Here is a 27,058-nt window from a genome sequence, read left to right as displayed (position 1 = left end):
CTACATTGGAAAATAACAATCCAACGAATCTTAGTAGCATTGACGGCATTTAGAGGACATTAAAATGATCTAACAACACGTTTGGTGCTGTAATTATCAATAATTATAAATAGTAATAGAATCAATAAAGGCGATACTTGAAGACAGCAAGACCAAAACAGAAGTTTGTATAAAATTCAGTACCCTGTTTCAGATTTCATATTTTAATTAGCGTTTGTAGCTAATTAAATTAAATTAGTGCCATATATGGTCTTAAAGAAATCATCAGAGCTTATTTTGATCTTGTACTATTTATCCTAATCATGAGAAATACATTTTTTATTCCTATTGTGTAGTTTGGGTGCCCAGCAGTGAATGTTTTTGCCTAGTCAGACCTTTGTGTTGATTGATGGTCTGTAACCTGCATGGGGAACAACGAAATTGGAGTTTTGTGAAACAACACCTTTAACCTTTCCCTTTGCTAGCACTGCCCGCTGTACTCTGTTTTGCATCTTCTTTGGCCAACCTTTGCTTTGTAATGCATTGAGCATGTAGAAATTAAGGGGGTTTTGCTCTTAACTTTGGTAGTTCAAAAATGGGGCACAGAGGAAGTTGCTGCTTGGCTGGATCTGCTCAGTTTGGGAGAGTACAAAGAAATCTTCATCCGTCATGACATCAGAGGGGCTGAACTTTTGCATCTGGAAAGGCGAGATCTTAAGGTATTTCCTTTGTGCTACTCTTCTGCTTTTGAAAATTTCCTGGCAAAACAGAATCCTTTATCCTGCACCTCTTTTGTTATGTGCTTCTAGCTTGGCTTATGTTATGCAAATGTGCAGTAATCTAATATGCATTGTCCTGTGGTTGGAGTTCCTCTGCTTTTTAAACAAGAATGTCAGCAATATTTTCCTATCAAAAATCATTCTCTGATTATTGTAGCTAAAGCTTAGCATGAAGTTAGTAATTTTTCTCTGCATCCATTCATACGGCTGTTCCTGTGCTAATATTTCCAAATGGCTCATGTTTCCATCAGCTCACTTTATTGAGTCGGCATGAAAGGTGGTAATTGTTGCTGAAGACGACTTAAAAATCTAACCAAAGGTTAACAACTAAAAATCAATTCAAAATACCAGTAACAAAGTCTTCCTAATATATGGAACTAAATAAGGGATCCACAGCAGTGGCCACTTAGAGTCCTATGATTTTGTTGTGTTTCTGATTGCCCTTTCAGAAGTCACGTGAACAACTAGACCAATAAATTCAAATGCCCTTCCCATGATTTACTGTTAAAATTGTATTATGCTCAACAATGTATTATTTTCTTTAGTAAATGAAGTAAAAATTATGTTTTACTCTTGCTGGAATGCAGCTTAGAGCCCCTTTGTCATTTATGACCAGAAAGAATATCATTAATTAGTGGTAAGCAGTGGTTCTCTTGGATTTTTCCGGTGGAGACTGCCAGTGGCCAAAGTAGAGTATTCTCTCTTAAGGTTGGGAGTAGAATTTTGTCATCTTATATTTTCTTACCAAACGCTGCCATTTTAAAATTCCAAGATTGAGTAATAAGAAAATGGCAAAGCCTTTGATATATTTTGGAGTGATCCTTTTCCAGTAGGCCAGGTTCTGATTCTCATGGAATTATGGCACAGTAAATCCCTAACAAATTTGTGAACTGTTGTGCCTTTATCTATGAATACAGTAGTAGAGATCTTTGAACAATGTATGGGTAATCTGTAGGATTTTATAAAGCAGAGTCATACAGTTTTAGCACATTAAAAGTGGACACCATTTATATGTAAATGTTTTTAACCAGAATAATAATAAAGAAGTAGATTAATTATCACAGTTGAGAGTCCCAAATCTGGAAAAAATCAAAATATACAGTGCTAAAGTTCATAGAGTAAAGGTTGGCTTCAAAACGTGGAATGAGTGCACAAAAAAATAAATGTAAGGCATCATTGTATCTAAGGATAGCTTCTCATATCCTTGGCAGGCAGCAATATTTATTGACTAGCTACTGATTGATATGCTATGCCAGTCTCTCTTTACATTTCATTTGCCATGAGTAAGCATATATTAAAGGAAAAGACTGTATGTGTATGTATATATAAATATATCTCTGTATGTTATATATATGTATATGCACCTATAAGCATACAAATAGACACACACATACACAGTGAGCAAAGCAAATATTTGCAGAATGAAGAAACAAAGCTCATACGTATGCAAAGTCAAAGTTAGAGCGATAGGACTTGGCTAGAAAAAAGTAAGAGTAAAAAGGAAATGGTTAAAAATTATTTTAGTAAATTTTCTCTTTAGCTTTTCATGGGACTTTTTGTTCTACTTTGTTTTTATTATTTTTAAAAATTTTTTTAATGTTTATTCATTTTTGAGAGACAGAGACAGAGCATGAGTGGGGAGGGGCAGAAAGCGAGGGAGACACAGAATCTGAAGCAGGCTCCAGGCTCTGAGCTGTCAGCACAGAGCCCAAAGCGGGGCTCGAAGTCACGGGCGGTGAGGTCATGACCTGAGCTGAAGTCAGACACTTAACTGACTTGGCTACCCAAGCACCCCTACTTTGTTTTTATTTTTAATACAAACTACATTCTTTCCCTTATAACTTGTCTTTTGGAAATCTGTATTGACACTGTCCTTTTTAACTCTTTTGGTTCTAAAACACGGTCTGAGGGAATGAGAAAAGGAAAATAATTTTACGGAAAGAACCAGCTGTCGGACAAAGCCTTCATGCAGGTAGAAGATGAGCTCCCCTTGCTCTCTGGGTGTAGCTGTAAGAGGGAGCAGACTTTCTGGCATAAAGTCTACCAATGTTGGTAAAGGATTACCTACTCCCTGGGTAATCTTACCCATTTCCATTGCTTCAGGTATGGTCCATGAATATGGCAGTGGCTCACAGGGTTGTATTTCCAGCCCTGACCTCATTTGAGAGCTCTAGGATTATATCACCACCTCTACTTGAAACTTGCCTATCACACAGGGGTGTCAGTCTTCACGTGTCAAAAACCAAACCTCTATTCTGCTGTCCCACTCCAGCCCTGCCCCTCCTCGCTACCCCTCCTCACCTGGCTAACTCCTGCTCAGATCTTGGCTCAAGTGTTACTTTCTTCTTAGCAAGACGACTAGAGATAGCAATGGGACCCTGTAAAGGTGGGAAAGGAAAAATATTTCTAAGGTGCTTTAGCAGACAAATAAACTGATTACGTTACTTCACCTCCAGGAAGACAGTAGGCAAACGTGAGGGACACCAAAGAAAATGGTAAAGATGCAGTGGTTTTGTTTGTGTGGTTGGTTTTTGTTTTTTTCCATTTGGAAAGTTGCATATGTGTGGCTACAAAGGTAACTGAATGTCTACAAAGTATGTTTTTGCCAAATCAGGCCTATTCATCCAAAGAAAGAAAAGGCCACTAATAAAGAATATGAAAAAATAAGAAAGGTGTAACAGATGTCATGGCATAACTTTATCACAGCCTAACTCCTAGAAGACATGAGAGTATTGAACTAAAAATAAAGAAAATACAGCTAGGAGTTAGTGTAACTCTATGGAAAACATTCATCTCATTACACCAAATTGGTAATTCTGAGTAGAGTCTGCCTCTCCCAGAGAAGTTTTTATTCTCAAGAATACAATGTGCATATGGCCTGAAATAAAATATTTAATATTAAGTATATTTATTAATCAGATAATTATATTAACAAAGCAGAAAGAATATTTAAATATCCCACTCAAATAAAAGAATCGAAATGCAACTGTAAATGCATTTATATCTCAAATTTAGGTAGCAGGAGCAGCTGTCTTTCTTTAGGTTTTGGTCTTGCTTTTGAGTTTGCTATTTTAGCACACACTTCCTTAAGACTGGTTATGAATGACCCAGTGTTGGGGCACCTGGGTGGCTCAGTCGGCTAGGTGTCCGACTTTGGCTCAGGTCATGATCTCATAATTCGTGAGTTCGAGCCCTCCACTGGGCTCTGTGCTGACAGTGCAGAGCCTGGAGCCTGCTTCGGATTCTGGGTCTCCCTCTCTCTCTCTGCCCCTCCCCACCCCTGCTCACACTCTGACTTTCTCTCTCTCTCAAAAATAGACACTAAAAAAAAATAAAAATAAAAAAGAATGACCCGGTGTCATATGAGAAAATATTTTTCAGGGTCAGTTACATATTGTAGAAGCATGACCTAGAAATGATCTCAGGCTGGAAAAGAGTGCTTGCTGTAGAAAAAGTATTTTCTAGAAAGATTCAAAATTGTCAGAAAAAAAAAGTGTTAGTAGCATTACTGCTATAGAATTCAAAGAGCCCATAAAGTGTGTGGAAGAGAGAGCACATGTGTGCACGCACTTCAGATACTCTGATCTATTTCATTTAAAGCTTAAAAATAAATAATGCTCTTAGCCTACAAAATAGAATGGATATTTGGAATCTTTATCTTCTCAGACACATGGTTTTGTGGTACCTCATAGTCCTGTTTTCGATGCTACTTTGGAAGCCATCTTTTTGCTAATTTTCAAATATACCAAACCCTCTGTTTTATACAGAATTTGTTTGACTTCACCTGTTAGCAAATCGATCATACCCATTACACTTAAATTAACTATGGCGGTGGGTGATGGCGGCTGATTGGCTCAGTCGGTTTAGCATCCGACTCTTGATTTCGGCTCAGGTCATCATGATCTCAAGTTTCATGAGTTCAAGCCCCACGTCAGGCTCTGTGCTGACAGTGAGGGACCTGCTTGGGATTCTCTCTCCCTCTCTCTGTGCCCCTTCCCTGCTTGCTCTCTGTCTCTCTCTACCTGTCTCTCTCAAGATAAATAAACATTTTTTTATTAAAAAAAAAAAAAAGCTAATTAAACAAAAAAGAAATTACAGAGTTTGGAGGCCTTCACCCTTTCTTTTAGTTTTTCAGGTAGTGAGCATCATGGCTGTCTTGTGTGCATCTCCTTCCTTCCTGCAACAAATATTTCTTTGCCAGGTGCCTGCTGTGTGCTGCACACTCTGGAACCATCCTCCACTTCTGAAAGCTAAATATTGAATTCTTGGCTCTTTATAGAAAGACAGTTCTGTAAGAAACAAGGAGAGTTCTGAGGCAAAGGAGCCACGAGTGTTTTGAGGAAAAGCATCAACCCACAGAGAGCTATGTTTATGTAATTTTTTTATACTTCTGCATTACAAAGTAGAAAGGGTATTTAAATAGACCACTCAAATCAAAGACTCTAAATGTAACTGTAAATGCATTTAAATTCCACATGTAGGTGGTGGCCACTAATATCTTTCTTTAGGATTAGTCTTTACTTTTAAGTTTACTACTTTAGGAAGGATGTGCATGGTTGCCTTGGGACTAATTGTGGATGCCCTGATGTCACATGCCACTTTTCTCAGAGATCCCAAAAGGACCTGTGTTTTAAAAAGAAGAAGAATAGGAGAAACCAATTTTGACTCTTGAAGAACTGTATTGTGTATAATTTATGATAGTGTTAACATTTAAGAGTTTGTGTAAGATGTGATTTTTTTTACTGGTTGGCAATTTTTGCTTTATAAATTGACTTTTATAGTTTTTGCTTCCTAAATCATTGATTATAAACTAAACTTAATGAACTGGATGCTAATTATACTATTTGCTGGTGAAATATTTAAACCTCAGTCTTCTCTGGTCAATAAACTTCTTTCTTTTCCTTCTCTTTCTTTTTTCTTTTTCTCTTTCCACCTTTTTTTCCTCTTTCTTTCTTTCTTTCTTTCTTTTCTTTTTTTTTCTTTTCTTTTCTTTCAGGACCTGGGGATAACGAAAGTGGGCCATATGAAGCGAATTCTCCAGGGAATTAAAGAGCTTGGAAGGAGCACTCCCCAGTCTGAGGTGTAATCACATTGGTGCTATTCCTTGGAAGGGAAGTAATTGCTACTTAATACAAAGCTCTTGGAAGCAGTTGTCTGTTTCTGTAGTCTTCTGCCTAGAAAAGTAAGCACCACTGAGCACCTCTGTGGCTTGATATTTTGCTGTGGGTGAAAATTTTGATTTGAGGTATTAGAAAATATTTTCGTGCCAAAAAAATACATTCCACAAAGCCATTTCCTTATTGTGCAAACTTGACATGTTAAAATATGCTCATATAAGTAAGAAGGTAGGAGGAATCTGAGACAATTGCATTGTCTAAAAGATGGAAATGTTTACTTTCCTTATACCTGGTCAGATGGAATGTTCTTACTCTGTGACTGCATAACAATATGTGGCTAAAACTCTTAGTTTCACTATTGGAGGCATTGGCTTCTTCCTTAAAATAGTTGGTTAGGAGATTAAGATGTAAATTAAGCTGTGTTTTGAATGTTAGATGGGTATCGCCTCACTTTGCTAGCATTCAGTGGTCATAGAATATGGTTAAAACCCCTCAAATATTATGAATGAATGCAAATCTTAATGCACGACATTCCTGCCTGAATTGTCTTTCTTTTTCTTGCATGTCACATGTAATATCTTAAAACTTGGCTTCCATGTCAGTTTTAATGTAATTTAATTTATTACTGCCTAAGTACCTTTTTGTTGGTTAAAGGCACTTTTCTGTTCTTTGATGTGGGATTTTGGATAAATATTCTGTATCTGAGAATTTGTGAACACGTGTCTGTGCCATAATCAACAAATGATACACATTTTATGCAAGCCAATTTTATGTCACTCTATTATCAACACTAGGTATGCACAGTAGGAAAATTTTCTGGATATTTTCATAAAAGTATGTGTTCTATTGCCGAACAAAACTTGTTATAGCTTCCCAAACCAAAATTCCCACATTTTGTTCTTATCTTTGGTTTTAATTTAGTGTTTATTCAATACTCTGTTTGTATTTATAATACAGTGGGCTGTTGACATCCAGTTTTCTGAAAGTCTCACCTGGGATTTGTATACTGATCGTATGCCAATTGGTCACCCAGACTTATCCACTAGCTAGAGTGACTACTGACACAACTTCCCAACAAGAGATTTACATTTTTTCTTAAGGGCTTTTATCTCATCTCATTCTTATACCATTATTACTATTATCTCACCTAATTCTTATATCAGGCAGGTATTATTTTCTTGTTTCTAAACCACTCTACTTCAGTGTAGCTCAGTAGGATTCAACATTACAATTATCGAATCTTTGAAAGCCAAAGGCATACGTGTTAAAAAGTCACCAAAATATCCTCAGACCATCTTTCTTTAGGTGTTATGTACCAAAAATTAATTGTAATATTTCAAAATCTCCTATATAAGAGAAGTAAACAGGGTATTGACCCAGTGGTAACAATTTTCATGAAGTAGCCTTCTAAGCAGGTGCTCTGTAGATACAAATACACACACATACACATATACACATATATGTGTCTATACACATATACCGTGTTTGTATATTCATGCTTAACACACATAATCTTGAAATGTACTCTCACTGATATTTTCTAGACAATTATTTGCCAAATGCTTAATGAGAAATATTAACGGGAAAGCACTTAAAATGAACTATCGTCAGACATAATTTAATTGTATCAAAGAAGTTTAAACATTTGACACTTTATTCTTATTTATACATTGCATATTTACTAGTCAAATCACAAAATTAAGACATCTTAAAAATAAATGAGCCTGATGGGTTCCTGACCAAATATGTCTGACTATATATGCTACCTGTCTAAGTTGTGAATAAATAGAAAATTTTCAAAGGAAATTATATCAAGTAGCATGAAAGAGTAAAAAGCCACTCACTCAGTAAGTGTATTGTTACCCTCAGCTATGAAATCAAAGGGCTTCTCTTCCAGTCCCTTGATAATCCGCACCCCCTGTCCCCTGCTGGTTGTCCCGCTCTCTTCCAGGCACTTCCCTGTGAAATTAAAATACAGATGGCAGAGTCTCGGAATTCTGCTGAGGTCACAGATACCTGTCCAGCTCTACCAAAAAGAGAAATGTAGGTGCAGAGAGGCATGGGACTCACCAATGAATTTTGGGTTGATTTTCACTCACCCAAAATACCCCTTTGCCAACAGAAGAGACTTAAGCTATTACATGTTCAGAATTTGAGAGTAAGATAAAAATGATTAATATTTTTTTGGCTGATGTTGATCTTTTTACTCTTAGGTAATAACTCTTTATGTTGTAAAACCTCAGTTACTAGACTCTTTAGTAACTAGAGTCTTCCTGCAGATGGCTTTTGGATGAGGAAAATCCTTTAAAATGACAATTTCAGTATCTTTTTTTTTTTTTTTTTTTTTGTCATTAAATTAGAGCAATCTTTCCTGTATGCTTTGTCTATGCATGGCTGTGTAGGACCCACATGACTTTGCCCACACCTGTTTGCCAAGATGGTATCCTCAGAGCCTCCTTAGGCCCCTGTCAGCCTCACAGAGGAGCCAGCTTCTTACAGTAGATGGAGCTATAAATAGAAAGTAGAAAGAGCTTCTCTCTGGGAGGTGATCCCAGCTCAGGGGAGTGCAGTTGTGGCCTCTGTACCCTGATCCATTCAGAAGCTGAGGTGAGAAGCTTAAGCCTACTCTTGACTGTCAGCTGTGACTGTACTGTTCCTCCCCGCTATGCTCTCCCACACCTGGATAATTTGGGAGAGGTGAAGGGGAATCACAGCCAGCATCCATTTCCTTCAAGTCTTATTTCCGTGAGGAAGAACTTGCCTTTTTTTTTTTTTCAAGATTTTATTTTTAAGTAATCTCGCTACGCAACATGGGCCTTGACTCACAACCCCGAGACCGAGTCACATGCTACAGTGACTGAGCCAGCCAGGCATTCCAAAACTTGCTTTTCAAGAAGGGTCAGGCCTAAGTAAAATTTCAAAGGACTCAATTCTTCCCTTCAGTGTTATTCCACCTCCCTTTCTGAGTTTCCTTGCCAGCTTTTGGCCTCCCATTTCCCACATGCCCAATGCAGTGATGGTTGCTCAGATTCTCACTACTCTTTGTTACCCTTTCTTCATCAACTTCCATACTACAGAATGACTGCTTTCACCTCTCCCCGCTTGAGTGCCTGTTGCGGATCCTCTGAACAAAGTGCTAGGAAGAAAACAATTTAAAGAAAACGAATTTTACAGTTCACAGTTTAAAAAAGGAAACTTGCTGATCTAAATGAACGGACGGGTTAGATGATTTTGGGACCGTGATATAGATTGCTCTGGCTGAGAAGAGATGACCTGTGAATGTCGAGACCCTTGCTGTCCAGTATTATAGGCACTAGCCACATGTGGCTGTTTAAATTTACATTAATTTAATTAGAAAGTTAATTTCTCCATTGCACCAGCCACGTTTCAAGTGCGCAGTAACTACAATAGACAGTGCAGGTGTTAAACATTTCCATCATTGCAAAAATCGTACTGGCCAACACTGGTCTAGATCATTGCTACTCAAACATGGTCCCTGGGCCAGCAGCATCCATGCCACCTGGGAGCTTATAGAAATGCAGAATTTCAGGTCCCCCCAGACCTACTGAATTTCAATCTTCTTTGTAAACAAGATTTGGTGGTGGTTAGCACTGGCCTAGCCACATTTTATCGCTCCCAGGTATTAGGGATCCGAATGCTTCAAAAAGCCCTCGAATAGCTCACTCCCCATCCCACTACTTCCTAGAAATCCCAGAAAGGAGCTTTAGCTCATTCATCCCCTTTGCTAAGTTTTCTTCTGAATGCTTATTCCTAATTCTGGTTCTAGATAAACCCTACCTACCCAGGAGTTGTATTTGGGTAACTAAGATAGAAAGGGGATGGGCTGGCGGGCATAACTGGCCTCTCTCCAGCTCCCTACCTCATGTTGAAGTCACTAACAATATACATTTGCTCAGTTTCTTGCTAATGTCACATTCTCATTTGTTCACAATTTAAGTCACAGGGAACATTTCAGAAGAATATGTAAGGAGATAAGTAAAGACCAGGTCAGTCTCCTACAGCTTGTACATTTCACTTTCTCTTATCAGCAGATTATCCTGTTGACGTAGTTCATGCTTGAGGATACAAACAGCACACACACATTAAATGAGCCAGTAAGCATGGAAAAAAAAAAAAAAAAGAGCCAAAATGATTCCAAGTAAAGTGAATGTGTCATTAAAGCTCTCGGGAAGTGGTGTTTTGCTGGACTTTTTTTTTTTTTTTTAAGGCTAATTTATCTTGATTTTCAGACAGTTAATAATTCCTTAAAATAGTACCTGAGATATATTTTGATCCTCAAAATACAAATTATTTTATTCTGTAGTAAGATCTTTCCCAATGATATATTGTCAGTAATCCTGCACTTAATAATTTTTACATATTGATATCATTTACCAAAACATTACTGGCTACAGATTCTTTAGCTAATTTTAATGAATAAAGAGGGCACCACTTGAGTCTTGATAGAAGTTATTTTTAACAGGCATCAAGAAAGAAAATATTCATGCAAAGCTATGACTTAGAAAATTACAGTGGAAACTTATATATACATCATTTCTAAAGTACATCATCTGTTATTTCTGACTGAACTGACAACACAGTGGACTCTCATGTTCTACACATGTGAATCCTACAAGGATATAGTTTTTCACTAAAGTTCCTTAAATGTTACATCTCTCAACCTTGACATTTAGGATCTCTCCTGCCCTCTTCCTGCCAAACGAACTCATCCTGCATTTTTCAGATGCAAGTTGGGTAAAACCATGGGTTCAGAGTTTGATAATAATACAAGTGGCAGTTTTAAAACACCAAGCTTTTAAAGTCAGTTGGAAAGAGTGAAAAGTGAAGATTCCTCAAATACTAACTATTGGTCAATGGAATAACCTCTCTGGGCAGTTCCCACAGCACTCGGTAGCCTCACCTCTCCCCCTCTGGCTTCCCCTTGCTGAGGGCCATGGGGCCTGGGACCCGTCTCTGCTATGGCATCTCCCAGGTGACTTTTGTGTAGCAATCTCTGTGTCAGATGGGTAACACAATGCCTTTGCAATCGGATGCCTTCTTAAAGAAACACGCAAAACTTTAAAAAGGCAAAGATTATTGGTTTTTATAATACCCAAAGGATTCTTTACCTTTGTTATTGTTCCTCTTTGTTATTGTCTTCAGATTTTGTTTTCAGATATTTCTGTTAGAAGAAAAAACTGTAAATGTTTATCATTACAGAGAACAGAGAGATAAAAGACAGCTGGACTGTACCTATTTCTATACTTCTTTCTGTTATTTTCGGGAAAATAACTTTAACAGTAACTGAGACTTCGTTAAACTCAGTAACAATGTTTAAGATAAAGACCCATATTACTACTGTAGATGGACAGATTGATTCCCCTTATGTAACTAAGATATTCTATTTACATATATTTATATCTTCTCTCTTAATTTCTTATGCATATCCAAGTTTAAGTTGGAAAAATAGAAACCAAGCCACTACTTAAAAGCTATAAAAACTCCACCTAAAATATTTCATTTTAGCTACAAGTTATTCATTGTATAGGAATTTATAAATAGCCTGGGTATTTCATAGGAACTGCATTTCAAGGGTAAATTAACCATACCTAAAAGAACATAGGGATACTTTTAAAATGCATTAAGATAAGTTTCATATTCCATTGATGATGCTATTGAAGTAGGATAATGCAGTTAGATAAACAAGCTAAAAAGAAAAAGAATATATTTTGTGGTCCTTACTGTTTGCACTATTGTTTACCACAGGTTAGCCATATCTATTTGTATATTCTAAGTATTAAGCTGATATGTAGCTAAAGATTTCTTACAGTTCTGGTAACTGGTAACTAGTGCTGTGAAAGGTTTTGGTATTGTAACATTCCCAGTTTTGTGAGTTATATATTGTATATTGAAGATGATTAATAAATTGGAGTAATATATTTATCTAGAGCTGGGAAGATATGATAATTATTTTCAAATCTTCACGTAAGTTGTATCAAATTTATTTCTTCCTCTTAAGTGAGATAAAAGTCTCACTTTTGTGTTAAAATGTCTATTTATACAACAGGTTTCTCCTTTTACTGGTTTTATTAATTTTCATATTAAAATTTTTCTTATCTTTTGATACCAAAATAATTATCCTGCTGGTTATTCAAACTGCCAAGATGTATTTTAGTTTGCAGGAATTTTGGCAGACAAAATATTTAATAACAAACCAGCTTTGTATATTTTGTGGCTTTGGAGGTGAGAATTCTACCTTTGAATCTCTGTGTGAGGCAGTGCTCATATCAACAAACTGAATAATAAGACAGTATTACTTGTGATCATCAGTAGAAGGTTTTCTCAAGTTGTATAAATCAGTGCATTTATTTATTATGTTGTGAAATTTAATCTTTATACAAAATGCATATTCTAGCTCTTTTCTTTGTTACTGCTGTGGCTTAGGGTATAATAGCTCTGTTAACGATTTACTTACGTACTTGAAGTACTCATTTCTGTCAAACAGATGCCCAGTTTTTTTTCCTTCTTAAAAAAAATGGTATTTTTCTGTTTTTACCATCGTAGGTAACTGAATAGTAATAGGGACTTTGTTAAAAAATAATTTGCATATTTAAAATACATATAGAAAAAAGGCATAAAGCCAAAATAAAATCACCAATATTAAGAATTTAATGTAACCAAGGGATTCACTGTGCTATATTTTGCCAATATATATTTTATCTTCAAGTCAGAACTTCTGTGATAAACTTTCCATTTTTCTTTTAAAAGAGAGAGAGCTCTGTGATTGTATGCCAGTATAACACTAAACTGAACATTGAAATTCTCAAACCCCAAAAATACCGCGTACTTCAAGGGGCCAGCTTTAGATTCCAGGGTGAATATTTTTAAACACGTGTTTGCATTTGACTCTTGTCTACTTTACAAATAGTAACCATGATGGTTAATGGTTTATTTGTTTCTGTCAATTAAGTCAGTGAGGCTTGAATTGAGTTTTGAGTTATTTTTGTTTTAAAAAAGTATTCTCTGTTCAACTCTTTAAAAAGCTAGAAATTGAAAACATAAGGGCATAACCTACCAACCAGAATAAAAACATGTTCTGACTTAAGGTGAGGCAATGTTGCATACCAAAGAAAACAATTTAACTAGCCCTAAACTCAACCATTTTATTGTTTTACAGTGTGAGCAATAGGTGAATTGTGAACGATTTAAGAACAATAGTAGGAGATTAAGAATTTACTATAATTTTAAAGATACGGAGTTTTGTATTAATTTTACTGTTGTATAAGCAATGATTAAAGGCAGAAAAAAACATATGAGAAACATTATATGGAAATATGGAAACATTATAAAGAAAATGGAGCTTGAGCTGGATATTTGCCAAAGATTTGGAAATGAATAGTTTGAACATAGATATCTTTCACCTTGTATGGTAGAAACACAGAACATGTGTTCCATGTCTAGTAGGCACAATACCACAAAACCCAAAATAGTTACACCGATGATGTCTGAGACTGTATCTGTATGTTACCAAAATAGCCAATGAATTCAGGGAGCTCATCCCACTGTTGCAGTTTAGAAGTCATTTAGGCAGGTAGTTTGGATGACCTCATCATTTGTGTTTATTACAAAGCGAATGTCTGTGCTTTGTCAACTTTGTGATTGACAGAAGGAGAATGAGTCAGGAGGACTTAGCTAGTTCCTATAGAATATTTGTAAATGTGGATCAGACCATACCACACCGGTTGAAGAGATTTTCATGAACCTGCTAAGCCTTGAGATTTGTTAGCAGTGATAGATTTTCCTTTTACTTGAAACAACAAAAGATTATTAGAATTTACAATATTATAAATAGCTGAATTGTATGATTCTGCAGATGGGTATATGGTTTAGATTTAGGTGGTTCTGTAAGTGACTCTGGCACTGGCTCGTATGCCTTTTCTACAAACTATGTATGTTTAGCTGTTGCAGTTTTCCCAATGAGACATAGCACTCAAAATGATCAATTATAAGTACTTGGTAATTCTTCTTTTACCGAAGAAATTATGTAAGTGTGAATCATACTTAAATTTACCAGTTGTTTTTTCTTTAAGTGTATTTGTTTTGAGAGCACAGAGACCGTGAGTGGGAGAGGGGCAGACATCTGACACAGGCTCCACTCTGACAGCAGAGAGCCTGATGAGGGGCTTCAGCTCCCAAGCTGCGAGATCAGGACCCGAGCCGGTCAGACGCTCAACCGACTGAGCCCTTCAGGCGCCCCTTAAATTTCCCAGTTCTTTCCCACTGTCATTTGATATACAAAGAAAGACTTCCGAAACTATAGCCTGAAGATTACAAGTCCAGATTAATATCCCTGATGTTGCGTTTGAAATGAAAGTGAAGTTACATTAATCCTCTCTGTAGCAGAGTAGGGGATGGGTATTTTCACCTGTTTACTACAGGTTCATATTATTCATTTAAAGGCAGGCTAAAGTCTCATTTCTAAAATCTTCAGAAATTCAGATTCATTTTGTTTTTTCTACACTCACCGCAAACAACCATTGTATAGTAGCAGATTGGTTGATTTTTTTTTTTTTAATTAAGACCTTCATGTCTTTTCTTAGATTAACACCCAAAAGAGAAAAATGTCACTTTAAATCAGTGGTTACAAAAATGAAATACGGGACTTACTTGTTTCATGCTGTGACATCGCTTGCTCTCTGTACTAAATGAATTCTGAATGGTTTTCTTGCTGTTTGATCTGAAGCATGGATCGTTAGCTACATTTCCTGGCTGTGGAATGGTACTCCCTCATGAAAAGTACCTGCAAAACTTCCTATAAAGAAACTAAACTGGAGATTATTTTAATTATTGCCATAATGGAAATCTGAGTACAATTTAGGGGGAAAAAATCGAATAACCATGTTAAAGTCATTAAATATCGATGAAGGTAAGTGAATATTGCCTTCTATTTTTACCTAACATTTGAATTCAGTCACTAACTGATAACTTAAAAATTTGTCCTGAATATAGCATAATATGATAACTTGAAAGTCCTGTTACATCCCCTTCCCCTAAAAATGTTGAAATTATAAGAGGCTGTAAACTGGATGATATAGAGAAAAGACCAAAGCAGAACTCGTTTGCATGGGATTTGGATCTGTCTTAATGACACAGCCTAGTTTTCATGAAGACGGGTCTCTAAACAATTCCAGAATGATTTGGTAGAGTGACGGGAAGAAATTATTTTTCTGGGTATTTGTGTCTCACAATAACCTGATATACAGACGGCCCTAGTATAATTACCATTAATTATAACTTCTGTTAGAACCTACCCTGTTTACAAATCTGTTGTGCAGCGATTTTTTAATATACATAATGATGAATGAATTGCGAACTTGGACAGTTCTTTTGTTTCCTCTCCTTCTTTGACTTGAAAAGCTTTCAAAAAGCTTTTGAGATGACATAATTTTCATAGCAACATGATGTGACTGCCTGCTTCTGCCAAGAAACTCCTGAACTAAAATATGGAACAAAAACAAATATGGAACAAAACAAGTGCTTAACCCCAATCTTGTTTTTGGATTGTGTTTGCAAAAGCATTTCATATATCAAAGTTTTCTCAGTATTTATGCAGTTGCATATTTCATTTTTTGTCCGTCTCAAAAGTTGCATTGGCATTTTATGTTCCATTTCTAATTATATGCAGTAAAGTGATAATTCCATTGCCGTAGTTCAGCCCTCTGCCAATACAGACCTTCGTGATTTTTCTCTCCTGTGCTTTTGCTGTAGTTTTTCAGCAACCGGTTTTCCTACATACATTGTTTCCTACCTCTAGTTCATCTTCCACATGGTTGAACGGAGTGGGAGTGGTCTTTCTGAAATGCATTTTCTTTGTCATTCCTTTGCTACAATTTCTTAGGTAGGTTCTTTTTTTTTGGAGCATAGCAACCTAACCCCTTACTGTGATAGATAAGGGTCTCTATGGCTTTGCCTCTTCCCATCCTCAGCCACCATTTCCTCTAGAGGCCTTTTGTAATTCATTGCCTTAGCATAATCACTTGCTATAGATAACTCATTCAAAACTCAGTTCAGATTTAACTTTCCGTGGAGCTCTACCTGACTTCCCAAAGTTAAGTATTTCATTCATGTTGCATAGCATCTTGAAACTTTCTCTGTTAAAATAACATCACATTTCAGTAATTTCATGTGTGTGTGTGTGTGCGTGTGTGTGTGCCTGCCTTTCCTCCCCCTACCAAATTTCTCCACCTTTGTAGTCTCAGTGTGAAACTACCATATAATAAGACTTCAATAAATGTTTTTGAAAGAATGCAGGTCCTATGGAACCCAAACTTCTCCATAATTTTATACTTTCACAATGCAAGCTTAGACTTCCCTGAGCCACATGAGGGATGTGTGTATTCATGAGCAGGTGAGCATGTGTGCACTCTGGGCACACGTGCCAATAGGAGATAAACATCAAGGAAGAGAGATTGTTTTGAAAAGGATAATCATTTGTTAGTTCTTCGTCAGAAGTGTTTACCAAATCTGACCAAACCTGAATTCTTGTTTCTAAAACCGAGGCTTACAAAATTTTCAAATCGCTGTCAAATTCTTGTTTGTAATTCATGCATATGCCCTAAAGACCACCTTGCTGTTTCGCAGACACATTTAGTGTCTACAGTCTATATAAACACATGCATTGATCACCTAGACAAAATAAGGAAGGATATTTGGGAAAGAATCAGAACTAATAATGAAGGTGAAAGTTTCTCAAAAGTAATAGCCAACCAGAGATCTAGGCTGAATTGGTGTGATTTCAGGTCATTTATAGCTAAGGATTATTTGATTTTTTATGATGCAAATGTAAGATGGCTTGTTTGTGCCTGTTGTCCCCCCTTCTAGAACATAAAGACTAAAATCTATTACCTAAACGTTTGTTTTGTTCTTTTCTGATTCTATAAAACACTTCAGCCACGTCCCCAAATCGTGATAGAGGTCAACACAAAAATTCTTTACAGTTAATAATTCCTAAAGTTAAATAGTAATCAAAAATGCATGTAATTAAATTAAATGCCCTCTTCCTTTGCTCATGTAAGAGACATTTTTCCACCTGCTCTGTACGGGGCACTTGATTAGATGCTGGTTATACAATAAAATAGTCTGTCTTCAGAATTATTTTCTACGGTCTGAGAAATTGGGGGGACACTGTTTAAACCAAATGTTCCTCAGGTTATTTTAGAATAATCTCATTCCACCCCAAAAAACAAACTTTGCGTCATGAAGAATTAATCCCATTTTTATGTCCAGTTTTTGCACTTTCAGGTCAGCCATAAATAATTTTTCGCCATCACTCGTCAAGTATATGTTTCATCAATCCCGTAGAACCCCATCTCTGTAGGTGCTATGTGTGGTCCAAGTGGCTAATAGATTTCCAGAACATGAATTCAATTTCAAGTCCATTTTAGAAAGGCATATATCCCTATTAATGCCATACACCAAAATATATGAGGTATGGCTGTAAACCCACAGCAGAAGGAAAAAAATTATAAAGTAATGCTTTCTAGTATAGTTCAAAGACTCTGTTTGAAGTTAATGGGTTGATATTTCCACCTCAATTATTTATAATTTTTAATGGAGAGTAGAGAGTAACAATATTTAACAGGTAGCATACTTATCTGAGCATATAGTAAATATACTACAAGTATTTGTATGCCACAATGCACTGATACTGATGAAAGAAAGCAAAAATATTTGACTTATAAAAAATTAACTTCTCTGCATATTTATTGATGGTTAGGCAATAGGGTTCCTTTATGAGAAGGAAAAAAAAATATTGTCAGTAAGTATGGAAAAAACCTTAAGTGTGTGTATTTTTACCTTTTGATAGGCATATTTTGAAGTCATTCTTTCCCATCAATATAAATAAAGTATCAACCATTTCTTCCTTCTCTAGGAAAAGAAATTTTTAGTTTGATACAATTTTACTCTTTGTTCGATACTGTAAAAGGTCCACAAAAGGAGGAGACTTGGCTGGACACTTAACTTACCTTCCCATAAAGATAATCATAATTATTTGCCTCCTGTTTATTATCATGTTGAAAACCTGACAGTGTAGCTCCTTTTGTCCCTCACATTGCAAAAGATAGTTTTACTCTAGCCTTTGCCATATTATTTATAGTTAAGAATTTACTACATTTTGGTAGTCTGTTTTGAAATTTTTACTTGTATCTGAAAGATGCAGATCATGTCTATTTATTATTACACAACGGGCTCTGTTTGCTGCAGAAAAGAGTGAAACTTTTAACTGCTTAGCACATTTGCCAGTGAAATATACCTGACAGAGCAGAGGTTATAACTTTGGCTCTAATTACTTTTAATAATGGTAAGGAAATGTGTTTTGTTTGTTTACATGCTGTTTACAATGCATAATTTTTTAAATATATACAATTGAGATATTTATTGCATACTATTTTAAAGATGTTTTATGTGTTTTCACCTTTGGAATATATTGTTACAGTTACTTATACAGATAATTTGGTTGGCTTTGTTAATGTAGCTAGTAATTTTTATGACTACTAAGTGACCAGTTTTCCGTGCCTTTTATTGTGGGATGCATGATTATGTATTTATTGTACGGAAGTCACTGATGTGTGTATTTTTGTACTTTGCTGGGAGTAATGGTTGATCTCGATGTACATGATGATGAGAGATGCCTTTCCCAAAGGGCACTGCCTTGAGATCGTCCTTCTCAAAATAAAAAGAATGCATTTGGAGAATGTGTGAAGCCTACTTTCTTTCTGGGAGAAAGTCTTATTTTTTTAATTAAACTTTTTATTGTGAGATCATTGTAGATTCACATACAGTTGTACAAAATAGTACAGAGAGAGATCATGTGTACCTTTCACCCATTTCCCCCCTATGATAACATCCGGCACAACTATAGTACAATATCACAACCAGGCTGTTGACACTGACAGAGTCCAGATGCTGGACAGTTCTTTCATCCCAAGGCCATACAAGGATCCCCTAAGCTGCCCTTTATAGCCACACCTACTTCCCTCCTGCCTCCATCCTCTGTATCTCCACTTCTATAATTTTGCCATTTCATTTTATATTAATGGAATCATACAGTATACAACTTATTCCCACCCACCCCCACCCCCCAGCCCAATTCCGTGGAGATTTCATCCAAACCGTTGCATGTAACAATAGTTCAGTTCTTTTATTTTTTAGTAAGATCCATCTGGTGGGGGAATTCTTTTTTTTGTTTTTTTAACGTTACTTATTTTTGAGACAGAGGAAGAGCACGAGCAGGGGAAGGGCAGAGAGAGAGAGAGGGAGAGAGGCAGACCCAGAATCCGAAGCAGGCTCCAGGCTCTGAGCTGTCAGCACAGAGCCCAACGTGGGGCTTGAACCCACGAATCATGAGATCACGACCTGGGCTAAAGTTGGACACTTAACCAGCTGAGCCACCCACATGCCCCAGGAGGGGGAATTCTTAATGGTGAAATACAGTTTAGTTTATCCTTATAGCAATGAGTCCTTGAAGTTCACCAACAAGCACTTGTTACCTAATGCATGGCAGGTGTTGTCCCCAGTGGTAATGAGCTGTGAGTAATGCTTTGAGATTACCGTCAAGTGACGAAGACAGTTTATTGTAACAGAGTGGCATGCGATGAAAAAAATACGCCACCACATACGTGGGGAGCACAGAGGAAGAGAATGCGTAGAGGGTGTTTCAAGGTTGGAGACTGGGGGTAGATACAAGAGGATATGAGGTTGGATGTAAGAATTGTCTTCAAATCTTTGAAGGACTATCAAAGAGGATTGGTTTTGCATTCGTTCTAAATGTGAGAAGCAAGTGAAATTGGCAAGAAAAACTGCAATGTCTAAAGATGCACTGGGCTGTGTCACAGAATGTGTTCCCTTTTGAGAAAAGTGTTCAAACACAGGCTGCAAGAATGTGAACTCCTCGTGAGAAGAAAATGTTTTCACTAGTACGACCCAGTGTATGGAAAAGTACTTGGCACATGGTCATGCACAATATCTATTTGTTGACTAAGTCAGAAGTGATTCAAGCATCGGATCAGAAGACCAGAACACCTTGGGGTCTCTTTATCAATCCTGCAATTGATTATACAGAAATGAAAAATATCCAGGGCCCTAACCAAATTAGGAAACAAAGGAACCTGAGTTTAAACTCTGAAAAAGCTTGTCATTCAGCATCCCCTTAAAAGCAACCGAAACTTTTATGCATCTCCATGGCGACCCTGAGGCACAGCTTGATTCCAAAGGGCTTTCTGAATCATATTAAATTACTTACACTTTACATTGCAAATTATCTTTTATTATGTACGAATTCTTTCTGCTTTTCTTAACAAGCAGTGTGTTTACATAATTACGATTCTTGATTAATCAGAAAGCCCATTTCCTAATCTTGGCAGCCAACAGTTTATAGTCTGTCTTTGTCCTTTTGGGTTGCTCTAACGAAATGCTATAGACTGAGTGGATTTTAAACAACAGAAATTTATTTCTTACTGTTCTGGAGGCCGGGAAATCCCAAGATCGAGGCGCGAGGAAGTTCAGTGTCTGGCGAAAGCCCACTTTCTGGCCACAGAAGACCATCTTCTCTCTGTGTCCTCATGGGGCAGAAAGGTCCAGAGAGCTCTCTGGCGTCTCATTTGTAAGAGTACTAATTCCATTAATGAGGGATGTGCTCTCGTGACCTCATCACCTCCAAAAGTCCCCACCTCCTAATAGCATTGGGGGTTAGGATTCCAACAAATATGCAGACCATAGTATAGTGCTAGCAAATTAGAATTTTCCCCGGGAAGTCTAAATACAGATTTTTCTGTATTATTATTATTTTTAGAAATAAGAATTGTCCCAGCAGTCCAAGAATTTGAACCCCATCTTTCCTTCCCTAGCTCTGGCCCCAGTGTTTGTCTCCCTTAGTCCCTGTACCGCCACTAGTGCATTCACAAAACGTGACAATCAGTGCTATGGTTGGTAACATTCGGGAGCTAGTCTTATGACTGGGATGTGGGTACAACTGTAAGAATGAGAGGCTGCAGATAAAAGCTAGTAGCATCCCAGCACCATATAGCACCTCTCAGTTTGAAGCACTATATGTACATTTAATCCTTATGACAACCCTGTAAATTTAGTATTTGCCCCATTAGAGCACCCTCACACCCTACACACAACTTTAGTTGGTTCTATTTCTAGCAATGACATTTTGAACAAACACGGACATTGAGCACTACCATTCCTTAAAGGAGTGACACTGCCTTACCAAGTAGGAAGCAGCCCCCAAGAAGCATAGAGTGAGTCAGGTAAAGCATATTGTCTGTGTATCTCCTGTCCCACTCCCTCCTCCCTCCTGCCCACATCCATGTTGCCAAAGCACACTGGCAGCTCAAAGTCCACAGATGAAAGCTACCTCAGATTATAGTTTGATTTTTTCAAAATTTTTTGGCGGCTACCCACAATTAGAAATACATATTCCCCATTATGCATAAATGTATGTGTATATACAGATATCTGTATATATATATATATATATATATATACACACACATACATATACACATTTACAAACATGCATGTATATAATAGCAAATTTAACAATATAGCATGTATTTACGTGCATTAAATAGTATTGGTATTTTCTGTTTTATTTTTTTTTAATACTGATTGCCACCTATCGAAGTGATTTTGTAACCCAGTAGTGAAAGGGTAAGCAAACTTTCTCTGTAAAGGGTCAGCCTGTAAATATTTTTGGTTTTGTGAGCCATGCAGTCCCTGGCAGGTCCACTCAACTCCGCCACTGTAGCAGGAAAGCAGCCATAGATGATATATAAATGATGAGCACGACTATATTCCAATAAAGTTCTTTACAGAGACAGACCGCATCCCAACCCCTGTACTGACAGGTCAGCGCCCACAGGTCCCAAGTTTTCAAATGCAACACTAGTTCATCAATTTCCAGTGCTCAGTTGACTGCTTGAGAATCATCCAGAAAGCATGTGTAAAAGTGTCCAGGACCTACTCCAGCCCTATAGAACTGCAATCTCTGGGTGAGGGGTCAGAGCACCCTCTAATCACCCTCCCTGGGGGATTCTTATCTGCAGCCAGTTTAGGAACCACTGATCTGATCCAACCTCTCCATTCACCCACAGCCACCATCTAACAAAAATAAAGTTAAGCTTGAAGGCTAAGATCTGGGCTCCAAGCAGTTGTCCATGAATTTCAAAAACCCAAGTCATACAAACTGGGAACTCACCAAGTGCAGTTGAGTTGGAAATTAATAAATCTGAAACAGGATATAAAATGTATCTCTTATAATTTGTTCAATATATATCCCTGTAGAAATTCAGCAACACTGATAACTAATTAAGGGACAGAAGCCAATGGCCATTAAACTGATAATAAGAATATTAAATATCTTAAGACTACTATAAAAGTTCATGCAGCCCAAAGGCATAAATGGCTAAAAGCTCATTATTACATGATGACAATTTTTCAACCAACAAGAAACACTAATATGGAACACTGTAATTAGCCTAATTATAATTTGATGAACTATGCCATTTCAACTGGAAATCAAATTATTAAAGCACATCAGTTGATTTGAAAGTGATTATAGCATGCTGGCAATATGTTTTTTAGTTTTTTTGGCCTGAAGTAATTTTTAAATTTAAAAGTAAAAATCAGTTTCTATTTTCATCAAGAAAATAAGTTATCTTGACATAGACTTTCTCTATGGACCTCAATATATTGAAATAATAGAAGTAAAAACAATAGCAAAAACAAGCCTAAGCAAAAATGTAAAGTTAAACACTAAGATTAGTGGATTAATTCATTGTAAATTCTGTAAACTTAAATATTAACCTATATTCATCTTAAAATTTTTTTAAAATGTTTTTATTTATTTTTGAGACAGAGACAGAGCATGAGCAGGGGAGGGGCAGAGAGAGAGGGAGACACAGAATCCGAAGCAGGCTCCAGGCTCTGAGGTCCGAACTGTCAGCACAGAGCCTGACACAGGGCTTGAACTCACGGACCATGAGATCATGACCTGAGCCAAAGTCGGATGCTCAACCAACTGAGCCACCCAGGCGCCCCTAACCTATATTCATTTTTATACCTACTCATATTTGTTCTATAGTCTCTGTTAACTTTACAGAGTATTTTAGATACTAACGAAAGTCATTTCTTTCCCCTGTGTATTGTGTATAAATTAAAGGAAAACTTCCAAGCCCTCCCCTGAATTGCTAGGGTTTTTTTGTCCTCATCGGTTCCATTCTTCCCTGCCTCCACATACACACACATGCGCACGCGCGCGCATACACACACACACACACACACACACACACACACACACAACTACCCTAAAATACATCCCTACTCTCCTCTCTATCTCTACTACCAACACCACTTCTTCTCTACCTGTCAAACTCCTGCTTATCCATCAATTCTCAGCTCAAGGAATCTCCCAGTGGAACCTTCTAAAATTTGCCAAGGCAAACTTAGACATTCTAGTCTCTGTTCTTATTACCCTGTGTTCCCATTGCATATCTTGACTAGAGCGATTATATTGCATCATAATTATTAATGCAGCTCTGTTCCCACCAAATTCGCTTTCTCTTAATAACAAGAGAATATATATTATTCATCACATTCCCATTGCATTACACAAAGCTTGGCTTCTGGCTGGTCTTCAAAACATGTCTGTTGAATGAATAAAGAGAATATCTTACTTGTAATATTTTGTTTAGAACTCTTTTTTAAAGTTTATTTATTGACTGATTGAGAGAGAAGGAGAGAGAGAGAGAGTCTGTGTGCACCCAAGCAGGGGAGGGGCAGAGAGAGGGAGAGGGAGAAAATCCTAAAGAGGCTCCCCTCTGTCAGCGTGAAGCACCCCCAAACGTGGGGCTTGATGGAGGGCTCAGGCAAACCCTGAGATCATGACCTAAGCAGAAATCAAGAGTTGGATGCTTAACCAACTGAGCCACCCAGACACCCAATATTTTGTTTAGAACTCTTACCTCTATGTTCTTAAGTGATATTTCACTGTCCTTGTCCAGTTTGGGATTCAAGTTTACAGTAACTCAAATGAGTTGAGGGAGTATTTCTTCTTTCTTATTCTGTAAAAGAACTTGTGTAAGAATAGAGCTGTTCTTTGAATGTATGAAGGAATTATCTATAAAGCTGTCTCCTCATAGCTTTATTACTTCCTCCTATTTGGGGGGGGGGGTTGTTCTGTTTTAGTTTTCTAACTTCTTTGGTTGGATGATTAGTATATCATCTTTATTTTTAATAAAAGCATGTAAAATTATCAGTTTTCCTCTAAGTACTACTTTAGGTACATTCCCACAAAGAATTTTTCTTTTCTTTTTCTTCTTTTCTTTTTTTTTTTTTTTTTAGGCACTTTTCATGGGTGCAAGATGGTCATCTGTTTGTCTAGAAATCCAAGGGACAAGCTCAATCACATAAGGGAAGTCAGTGGACTGAAACACAGGTCTCTAAATCAGAGAGATGGAGTTCAGTGGAAAAATCCTATGGGTGTTCAGACCGGAGAGCAAATCCCCCAGACACCAGACTAATTCCACATGATAAGCCCTCCAATGGGCAGAGGCCCATGCCCTGCTCAGGACTGAATGGGAAAGACTGGGCCCTTGCAAGACCTGGGCAAGGTCTCATGCAACCCCCAACTTTTAACATGTGGTTTCATTATTATCCAATTTCAAGCATTTAGTCATTTGCTTTATGATTTTTTTTTACTTTATTCACAAGAATCAATAATGTTTTAAAGGTAGCTTTCCACCCTGGAGATGGTCTAGTCCTGGCCCATGGGACAGGTTAATTTCTGATTCACCCTTACCTTGATTCACCCTCACACTCTCCCCCAGTAAGTCAAAATACCTTTTGGTATTTTAGCTGAATGGAGGAAGGAGGTTTTCCTGTTAGATTCCCCACCTAGGGTGGGTTCTAGTTTGACTATCTCCCTCCTGAGATCCTGTGAGCTCAATTTAGCCCTTTTAGCAAATGCCCTCAAATAAAATCTGTTTCAGTGATAAGCTTAACGTTCTAGGCTCTTGTCTTCATTTAGATTTTATCCAGCACTTTTAGTCATTTGTGAAGGAAAGACCAAATCTCACTACCCAATATGGTAGCCACTAGTTATGTGTGGCTATTGAACACTTGAAATGGGGCTAGTCTGAATTTAGATATACACATCAGATTTTGCAACCTGATATGAAAAAAGAATGTAAAATGTCTCAATAATAATTCTTACATTGGTTAAGTGTTGAAATGATAACATTGTGGATATATCGTGTTAAAGAAAATATATTATGGAATTAATTTTGCATGTTCCTCCTAACTCTTAATATTGTTAACTACAAAATTTTAAATTATGTACATGGCTCACATTAGATTTATTTTAGACTGTCCTCATTTTAATAATCTGGTTTGTAATATTATTGAGGAAATGTATTTATTTTTAACCACAGCATTAGATTCATCTTTTGTATATTGAATTTTTAATATATAGTTAGAATACTTCTTAGTTTGTTTATATATCACGAGCATGAATACAGATTTTCTTTTTTTTTAAATGGATAATAATTGTTAAAAACTAACTTTGGGGGAGACTTTGATTTCTATTTTTTTTTTTTTTAGAATTTTTATTCTAAAAAAGAGCATATAATAAACACTTGATTTGTTATCAATGTCATCTCTCAGAAGTGACAACGTTTTTGGTTTGTAGAATGTCATGTTATTTTATTTGCTTGTTTGTTTGTTTGTTTATTTAAGGTTTTATGTAAGTAATCTGTATACCCAACTTGGGGCTCAAACTCACAATCCTGAAATCAAGAGGAACACGCTTTACTCACTCAGCCAGCCAGATACTCCAAATGTTATGTTATTTTAGACGATGAAAAATGTATGTAGAAAAATCTGGGTGGTGTCAGTCATATTCCCTAGACATTAAGAAAGAAAACTGATGCCTAGGGGCACGTGGCTGGCTTAGTCAGTAGAACCTGTAACTCTTGATTTCAGGGTTGTGAGTTTGAGTCCCATGTTGGGGTAGAGATTACTTAAAAATAAAATCTTAAAAAAAAAAAAAAAGGTTGATGCTTAATAGTTAAGGGGGAAAAAAAACTGTCCAGTAAGTGGTGCTGGAATAATTAGATGTTCATAAAGAAAAGAAAAAATTAAATCCCTTCCTCACCCCATAGTCAAAATTAATTCTAATAAATAAAAGACATAAATATGAAAAGCAAAACTTCAAATGTCAAAATGAAAACATAAGACAATATTTTTATGTCAGGGGGCTAAGGAAGAGTTATTTTATGTGAGGCACTAAAAGCATAGCCCATTTAAAAAAAAAGATTCATAAATTTGACTAAATAAAAATGTAAGTGTTCTGTTAAGTAATAAATAACATATAAAAGTCAAAAGACAGACCACAGACTGAAAAAAATGTTTTTAAGCATATAAACCACCATGGATTAGAGGGCGCCTGGTGGCTCAGTCGTTGAGTGTCTGACTTCGGCTCAGGTCATGATCTCACGGTTCGTGAGTTCGGGCCCAGAATCGGGCTCTGTGCTGACAGCTCGGAGCCTGGAGCCTGCTTCAGATTCTGTGTCTCCCTCTCTCTCTGCCCCTCCTCTACACGTGTTCTGTTTCTCTCTGCCTCTCAAAAATAAAACTAATTTAAAAAATTAAAAAAATAATAAACCACCATGGATTAGTATACATGATACATACACATGTATATGTAATATATATACATATCTTGTACAAATCACTTATTTTTTAAAGTCAGGTTTATTGAACTACAATTCGTCAGCAGGGAAATTCATCCCTTTTAGTACAGTTCAATACATTTTGACAACTGCACAGAGCTGTGTAATCAGCACTGCAGTTAAGGTCTCATATAATTAATGTAGCTTTAAAAAGTTTGAAATTATCCATCTCATTGTTTATAACAGTAGCTTTTCCTTTTAGTTGCTGAGAAGGAATTCATTATATGGATATTCCGGTTTATTTGTCCTCTTGCCAATCAAAGACATTGTGGTGTTTTCAGTTGGGAGTGATTATGAATGCAACCTTTATAAAAAGTTGCATACAGGTGTTTATATGAACATGTATTTTTCTTTCAGTTAAACAACATAGGATTTCTGGGTCATATGG

The 27,058-nt window shown here is 36.8% G+C and overlaps 1 protein-coding gene across 9 annotated transcripts in view; it reads left to right on the top strand.

Moving 5' to 3' along the window:
• The window catches only part of DGKH (diacylglycerol kinase eta), a 186,214-nt gene extending 170,955 nt beyond the window's left edge, over window positions 1-15,259 (top strand). For 8 of the 9 annotated variants that reach the window (XM_053216075.1, XM_053216082.1, XM_027064918.2 and 5 more), the window contains 2 exons: window positions 568-698; window positions 5,755-15,259. In XM_053216075.1, coding sequence (XP_053072050.1) covers window positions 568-698; window positions 5,755-5,844 — 221 coding nt within the window. In that variant the 3' untranslated portion in view covers window positions 5,845-15,259. The remainder of the gene's footprint in view (window positions 1-567; window positions 699-5,754) is intronic. The other variant, XM_027064920.2, reaches the window with a different exon arrangement.
• Window positions 15,260-27,058: the final 11,799 nt, after the last annotated feature.

Source organism: Acinonyx jubatus, chromosome A1, assembly GCF_027475565.1.
Source record: "Acinonyx jubatus isolate Ajub_Pintada_27869175 chromosome A1, VMU_Ajub_asm_v1.0, whole genome shotgun sequence".
Lineage (NCBI taxonomy): Eukaryota > Metazoa > Chordata > Mammalia > Carnivora > Felidae > Acinonyx > Acinonyx jubatus.
This window is presented reverse-complemented; position numbering and strand designations above follow the sequence as displayed.